At 34.5% G+C, this 8,851-nt stretch overlaps 1 protein-coding gene across 1 annotated transcript; it reads left to right on the top strand.

The window, feature by feature from the left end:
- Window positions 1-955: 955 nt before the first annotated feature.
- On the top strand, window positions 956-1,857 carry LOC120606061 (olfactory receptor 10G7-like; the record flags this gene model as incomplete). The annotated part of the gene is given in 2 exon segments (XM_039867185.1): window positions 956-1,020; window positions 1,022-1,857. Coding segments are annotated over 2 exon segments (901 nt in total), but the record flags the coding sequence as incomplete, so codon positions are not given.
- Between the last annotated feature and the right edge of the window lie 6,994 nt (window positions 1,858-8,851).

Raw genomic sequence — 8,851 nt, 5'->3', positions numbered from 1 at the left:
GCAAGGAGCACCAGACTCGCCTCATTGAGGGCACAGCTGATGTAACTTGGGTGGGTCCATGAGTTGGAGGAGGTGGAGTTTCAGGGTTTTCTCTGTGCTGAGCTACCTCTGTTACCTAGTCTGGTGATGTCTCAGCTATGGCGGCCCTTAAACCACACACTGGGAGTGGAGGAGGGCTCAACAGAGGAATAATGGATACTGTCATCGCTTCTGCCCGAGAGATAGCCTCACCTCTGGCCCTCACTCCTACAACTCCTTGTCCCTCCGTAAGTCCCTGGTGCCCGCAGAGCAGCCAACCTGGCGCTGGTGCTTAGAGCGAGTAGATTCATCACTGGGAAAGTCCACTCGCCAGCTTGGCCCCTGTAAGAGGTGTCTGCAGCAGCCAGCTGCTGCTGCCATAGCTTCTGTCTCAGCCGTTTGGGACTGGGCAGCCTCTAGTCTTAACCCACTCCTACCCTCTATCATTGCAGGGTGATTTCTTATTTCCCTCCCTAGTTGTAGTACTTCTGTTCATATAGATCTCAGGTGACTTTGCTTGCTGTTTGCTCCGTGTTTATGTCAAAACTTTGATTTGGTTGCAAGAGAGATGAACAAAGCCTCTATCGTTCATGCCATATTTGCCACCTCTGGATATATATTTTCTAATTCTACTGAAAACAGAACACAACATTTATTCTTCTGTTCTATTTGGCTGTTTTGATATGAATTAGTCCTCTTCATTATTTGGCTAATTCTTTTCTATTTTGTTAATTTTGTTACTGTAATAAGGAAGCAACTACTTTTTCTAAAAGCACCATGATAAAGCAAAAGTGCTATGAAAAAAATATAGGAAAATTTAACCCTTGTAGTCTCCATCAGACAAAATGTAGTTGCCACATTTCATTTAAAATATTTTCTAGTAAATGTTGGATTTGTTTTCCTCCCTGTGTAGAGAGAGACCCTCATATAAGAAGAAATGACAAATGTGAGCCACGTGACATTTTTCCTCATGGGCCTTCCTCATGTACCAGTGCTAGACACCCCCCTTTGGAATCTTCTTAGTGATCTATGTACTCACCGTGATGGGGAACCTAGTCATCCTGTTGGTGATCATGGTGAATTGCCACCTCCACACACCCATGTACTACTTCCTGACCAATCTGTCCTTTATTTATATGTGGTTCTCCACGGTCACTGTGCCCAAAATGCTGATGACCTTGGCCTCCCCAGGAGGCAGAACTATCTCCTTTCATGGTTGTGTGGCTCAGCTCTACTCTTTCCACTTCCTAGGGAGCACCGAGTGTGTTTCCTCTACACAGTCGTCCTATGACCGCTACCTGGCCATCAGTTACCCACTCCGGTACACCAACATGATGCGTGGGAGAACGTGTGCCCTCTTGGCCACAAGCACGTGGCTCAGTGGCTCTCTGCACTCTGCTGTCCAGACTTCATTGACATTCTGTTTGCCCTACTGTGGGCCCAGCCAGATCCAGCATTACTTCTGCGATGCACCGCCCATTCTCAAACTGGCCTGTGCAGGCACTTCTGTCAATGAGATGGTGATCTTCGTCAACATTGGCATAGTAGGCTCGGGCTGCTTTCTCCTGATAGTGCTGTCCTATGTGTCCATCGTCTGTTCCATCTTGAAGATCCGCAACTCAGAGGGGAGACACAGAGCCTTTCAGACCTGTGCCTCCCACTGCATTGTCGTCCTTTGTTTCTTTGGCCCTGCTATTTTCATTTACCTGAGGCTGGGTTTCAAGGATGCTGTGGATGAAGTTGTGGCAGTTTTCTACACGGTGCTGACCCCGCTTCAAAACCCTGTGGTGTATACCCTGAGGAACAAGGAAGTGAAGAAACCTCTGCTCAAGCTAAAAAGTAAGTCAGTACTGACTCTGAGTAAATATTCAAAAAAGGTCATTAATGGCTAGCTTATTATTTTATTTATAATTAAATTAAACCATCAGCATAAACATTATACTTTTAAGGAATACTTTAATTATCCAATCATAATTTTTTAATGAAAATCTAATAAAGTTTTAATTTTTCCTATGCAGTGCTTGTCAGAATGTCAGATTAAGCAGTCATTTAATGGTGATAATCTAAGAGGAAGGATAATGGCCTAGTCTTCTTTTTATGTTATATTAAGTATATCTTCATAAAAGTAGATTACTTGTATTCTTTTTATAAATGTTTTACAGAATTACTATCCACTATAATACTCTTATTTTTTATTTTGTGCAGTTTAAATCAAGATTTTTAAAAAGCTCTTTCAATTTTTAAAACCTCTATATTGAAAAATCACTTATAATATTCACAATTCATTATATAATATAATATGATGAAAATTTTACATTAGAAGATGTTTAATTCTCAAGAAGAATGGCTTTATTCATATTTACAAGTTAATCTTTAATTTTTTTCACCTTGATCTCCAAGATTTTTGAATGCAAACATTTGTCTACTTATGCTCTATATGCACTGTTTTATTGTATTGGTTGCTGGTATATCTATCTAGATCTTCCTTCTATATTTACAGAACTCCTGGTCTTTTACCCTAAATGCAAAGCTTCTATTTTTAGCAACTATAAATTTTTGTAAGTAAACAGGAAACAAATAACAAATATACAAATATAGGCAAATGATTTTAAAGACAAAAATATAACATCAAAAAGTATTGAGAGTGTCTCCTAATTTTACAACCAGGTCTTAGGCAGTCTTCTTGTGTGATTATACTGTCTGCAAGTAACATTTGTTTGGCTTAAACATATAAAATAAACTTTGGACACTATCAGGGAGTTAAGGCTTTGACCATGAACCTCACAAGCCGTCGTCCGAATATGAATGTGTAAATTAATTTTTCTAAAAATAAATGCTTAATTTAAATGTCACATGTATCCTGTTAGTGCAATAAGTGTCAATGCTGCTTAGTATACCAAGAAGAAGAAAAAGAAAACTGGTAGGCAGCCATTTGAACTGAAAGGCATATCTTAGACTACTCAGACTTACAGCAGCTGCCTTCCAAAAGGTCATTAGCAGAACATCCCTTTCTTGGCATATCTTGCCCTAAGTAAGTTTTGAAACTATGCTGAGAGGAAAACAGTATTAACTGTCTAAGCATGACCTATATAAACTGTGGTAGTGATCTATGTAAGGAGGATAATTATTACTGTTCAGTCCAATAAACCAGAATGGCATGATCATATAACCCTTCTCAGTTTGCAAAGAATAAAACTGAGGACAAGACCAAAAATACTTAGCTCTTAGGTTTACTTAGATTCTTTCCAATCTCTTTTAGTATCACACTATTTATTAAATCATGGTTATGTAAAATGTTATAAGACACTTAATGATCATTAAGGCACATGGTATATTTTGATACATAGAAAGAACTAACAAGGTCTCTGCCTTCGTAGAGGCCATCGGGTGGTGAGAGAAAAACAAGCGTAGCATCATCCAGGGTACACTGTGATAGTGTAATGGATACCCAAGGAGACATCTATGATTAGCTTCAACTTGGAAATACACTGAAAGATTTAAATTACTATAATAAGTATTTTTTTTTAAAAAAAACATGTTGAAAGTAATTTATTTTTTAAATTATAATATATAATGTAAATATCGGTGTCTTTTTTTCATTGAAATTCTTATTGAAATAATTGTAGAATCACATAAAATTGTAAGAAATAATACAGAGGATCTCTTGTATACTCCACTCAGTTTTCCCCAATGGTAACAATTTGCAAATTTACAGCATAATATTACAACCAGAATATTGACATGGATATAATCCACAGATCTTATTGAGATTTCCTGTTTACTCTTACTCATTTATGTGTGTGAAATACTATACAATTTTGACACCTGTGTAGATTTGTATATCCACTACAATAGTCAAGATATCAAATAGTTCCAAGACTATAAAGACGTTTCATGTGATGCTTTTTTAATTAGTATGAATATTGACCACTGAATAAAGCTTTTTAAATATTAGTATTTTATTTTTTAGAGGTTAGATAAAATAACTTTGAGTTATATTTGTTTGACTTTTTGTTTGCATTTTTTATGTTCTCTTTTCTTCCTTCAGAAAGGGTAGGATTATCCTGCCTGAGTCCACCTATTTATCTATTCAATATATATTGAGTGACTATTATAGGCTATACACTATGAATACAAATATTAAACAGACTTAGACCTCTTTTTCAAGGAGCTTGTAGTTCCAACATAAAAGAAGCATGGGCGCATATGGAGAGAAGTCATAAAAATTAGATTGAATCATAGAGGAACTTGTATACAACACTAGGAAGAAGATTTTTACTTTGCAAGTTTGAGAGAGTTAATGAAATACAGCAGTGTAAGAATAATATGACAGCATTTGTAGAAATATAATTAGTAACAATATGGAAGATGGGAAGGTAAGCTTTAGGACAGAAAGTTCAGCTAAAGAACTTTTTGAACTGCATATCAAAAAAGGGAATAAAAGAAACGCGAAAATCCACATTCAGGCAGTAGCAGTGGGACTTGAGAGTGGTGCAATGAATGGTAAATAGTAGCTAATTCAAGGTAAAGTTGATGGAGAAGTTTATTTTGCTTTGGTAGTTATAACTCATCAAACAGAGAAAGTAAGAAGGGTATGTTTTGGGGATAAAATAGGGAGTCTAACTTTAGGAATGTTTGGGTTAAGTACCTGGGAAAGTTTCAAGTAAAATTACCTGGTTGACAGTGTATCTTAGGAGACAAGGCTGGTAAAATCTACTAAGTTAAGTTAGCAAAAGGACTGGTCACTGCATTATTTGGTTTGTGCTGGCTGTTAAACACCATTTCCTAAACATGGAGAAGGACACTTCTCCTAATGAGTAGCATAAAGGGACCAGATTAGTAAAGGGGAAACACCACCCTTCCAATATCTATACAGTAAGCCCAAACTAGTAGTCTTCAGGTGATTTACACAAATCTATTATTGAGCATCGTATAATTAATTCACAGTAACACCCAAAGACATTTATGGAGATTGTACATTTACAAAGGCCCAGAGAAAGTATTTATAAAAGCAGTTACTTCTTAATGGTATGGTCCTGGAAAATACCAAAAGAGGAAAGGGCCAAAACTGTTGCTCTTTCAGTTACTTAATGTTATTGAACTACAAAGATTAAATATAAATAGCATCTAAGAGATATTTGAAAGAGATTAGAAGAAGATGAGATGTCAAAGCATTAACCTGAATAACAAAGGGGCAATTGCAGCATTTTAGGGATGAAGATATACAAGTAAGCACATAGAATACATAGAAGGCACAGAAACATACAACCTGTGTGTATAAAAATTGTGATAAGTATTGTAAATCATAGAAATCGAGAGTGTACTTAATTGGCATAAGTATTGACATAGAGATTAATAAAGCAGAATATGGAGTCCAGACCCAAGCATATCAGTCAGTTGGTTTTTAATTGAAATGCCAAAGGGCATTCCACAAATGACGCTGAAAAAACTGACTATCTGGCAGTAAAAACTGAACTTTGACTATTACCTCACTCTATATACAAAAAGTAATTTAAATTGGCCTATTGACTAAATGTAAAAGCTAAACTATTCAATCTGTAGGGAAAAAAGTAGGGAAAACTTTCATAAATATGGAGTAGGTATATATTTCTTACAAAAGAAAAAAAAGGCATGTTATTAAAATAAATTGGAAATTGAATTTTACTAAAATTAAAAATTGTGCTCTTCTAATAATATTAAGGACATAAATAAGCAAGGCACACTCGGGTTGCAAATATTTGTGATGCATAAATGCAATAAAAAACTTGCATCCACAATATGTAAAGGTATCCTATAAGTCAATAATCAAAAACAAATAACCCAATGACAAATAGGCAAAAGATTTGGTCATATACTTTACAAAGGTAACATGTAAACAACCAATAGAAAAATGACATAGACAACAGCTTAGGGGTTACCAGAGGAAGGAGAGGGGAAGGGAGAGGTAGTAAGGGAATAAATGAGAAGATACAGAGGGATTCTATTATGGTAATAGTGTTTTTTGTTTTGTTTTGTTTTGTTTTGTTTTTATCTTGAGTGCAGAGGTAGGTAACATTTGCCAAAACACATCACACTGAGCTTAAAATAGATGCATTTTAGTGTATGTACATTATACCTCCATAATGTTGATTTTTAAAATGATGAAGAGATAAGTCAAATTAGAAATTAAAAACAAAAAGAATGGAAACTGTTATTTCTGCACAGTATGACCAAGTAGTTGATATCAGACTTAACCTTGCACTGCAAACAAGTATAAACTGCATAAAATATAGTCTCACACTATAAAAATTATGAAAGGAAATTCCAAAATTGAATAAAATGATCTTATATGGAAGTGCAAAAAGGAATAAATAGCATTTTAAAGGGTAAATATATAGGTAAATATAAGAGACTTTTGCCTATTTAAAGCACCAATAACATCTTGTGAGGTTTATAATATATTTAGAAATAAAATATAGGACAATATCAAAAATATATAGAAAGCCATTAAATGGAGTTAAATAATTAAAGGAATCTTGGATTATTTAGGATATGATCAAAATATTAAAGTAAGTAAATTATAATATTAAAAACTATATTGAATGTCATAAAGAGATAATAGAATAATAAAAATAGGTAAAATAATGAAAAACATAAAATAATTACAAAACTTGATTAATACATTAAATACTTTGATTAATACAAAGGAAGATAGAAAAAGCATAGAAATAAAGAAATAAGAATTTAAGGTATGAAGTGAAAACAAGTATCAAGTTGTTAGATTTGAACCCAACTGCATCAGTAATTACAGATACAGTAAACACTGCTAATAAAATAAAAATATTACCATACAGTCTGAAAAAATAATTATATCTAGTTTATAAGAAAATACATTAAATGCAAACACACACAATGGACCATAAAAGAGTAAAAAAATTTTGCCACAAAAACACTGGAAAAAAACTCGCAAAAATTCTGATATGTCTATACTAGTATCAGATAAAGTACTCTTTAAAGTAGGAAGTAAGAGACATAAAGGTCATTTTATAAAGATTAAAAAGGTCAATTTAACAGGAAGATATTAAAATTTCAAATTTATATGAACCGAGCAAAAAAGCTTCAAAATATATAACTTGTGAAAATTACTATTAGTGAGTCATTCTTCAATGAAATAACATCTTAACAGCATATTGATCCTCAATAATGATGCAAATAAACAAATATAAAAATAAAGTGCAGAATGTGAGAAAAATAACTGTCAATCAAGAATTGTATGCTAAGCACTACCAAGAATGAGTGCAAAATAATGGTATTTAGAGATTTTTTAAAAAAAACCAAAAGTATTTATCACTAATACACACTTACCAAAGAACTTTTAAATATAATAAAATTTATCCTGAAAGGAATATTTAAGGTACAAAAAAGAATAGAAAATTAAAAAAACACAAACATATAAATAAATATAAGTAAATATTGTGTCATTAAAAATAAAGTTCAGTTATCGAGCTTAAAAAGTCATGATTTGTGACTTGGTTTCAGCTCCAGCTCTAACATGTAAAGAGCTTGGAAGTTGACACTTGCATTCTTACAGCAAAGGAAAATCTGGACAAATTAAAAGTCAAGGCTTTTTTTTTTTTTGACCCATCATAGAACTGAGGTCACAAGGCAAATGGCCATCCCAAAATGTGAAGAGAAAGGGTTAACTAGAGATATAGCTGAGATCTGCTTAGCCAAAGAAGTCATTGAAATAATAAACTAACAGGAACTCTTAAATTATAATTTAGATGAATTGTGGAGGGTAAGTGTAGACTAACATAACAGTGAGAAACTCCTGAGGACTATAATCATTGGGTTGGGGGGAAGCAATACTTTCATGGGCTTTACCTCTAGGAACTCCACCAGTTTCTCATGGTAAAGAGCTAAGAAAATTCTCTTGGTTCTAGTAGGGTCAAGGGAAAAATAACCATTGTGAAATATACCCAGTGCCTTGTTTATAAGAAAAGTCTACTCTCTCTAGGAGAAAAGACTTTGTCAGCTGGGAGAAGGGTGTCTTCCACTTTATAGTGTGGCCTCTTTAGTCATCCTATCTTACCTAAAGTGAGAAAAACATAGTCAAGAGAGGTTGAACCTACAAGGAAGTATACTGGAAATGCTGTAGCCAGGGAAGATTGTAAGGGGACTGGGGACAGGGGAAGGATGGAACCTGAGAGACAATTGTGAAGGTCACAGCCCCAAAGACATAGACCTACTAAAAAACACTGGCATTGAATTAGAATATTATAATCCCCCTCTCTCATACTGTAACACCACATCAACAGGGCTCCACCACAGTCATAGCGCATTATAATTGAAAGAGATGAAAGACACGGACTTTCTGAAGAAGAATACTTGAGGATGCCAAAAGTAAACAGGTGGTCAAAAGCAGGACACTAGAGGAATTTGGAGCTTCTGGCACCTACAGCTATTACAAGCAATAAACACAATCTAATTACTAGCCAGATTACCATAAATCCTCACTCTAAAGGCCTAGTTATCGAAGTTCCTATTTTTTTAATTGTATTTACTTAGAAGCATTCAGAATGTCAACAAAACAGCTGCATTTTTTTTTAATAGTTACAGATTGGTATTCAGTTAACAGAATAGCAATTATTTCCTATAAGCTGCATCAGAGACAACTGAAGATGAAAAACTACCATCACTATATATAACTAATTTGTATTGTGCACCAACAAGAACCTGCTTTAAGTTTCCATGCCAATTTACAACCCCCATATTGTACCAGGCATGGTCAGTGGCTACAAAATACCACCAGGACAGGGCTACTTAAAGGCACATTAGGTAGTGTGTTAACTAA

The sequence above is a fragment of the Pteropus medius genome, unplaced genomic scaffold, assembly GCF_902729225.1.
Source record: "Pteropus medius unplaced genomic scaffold, Ma_sr-lr_union100, whole genome shotgun sequence".
Lineage (NCBI taxonomy): Eukaryota > Metazoa > Chordata > Mammalia > Chiroptera > Pteropodidae > Pteropus > Pteropus medius.
The sequence above is the reverse complement of the archived record's forward strand: the minus strand, read 5'-3'. Positions and strand labels throughout refer to the sequence as shown.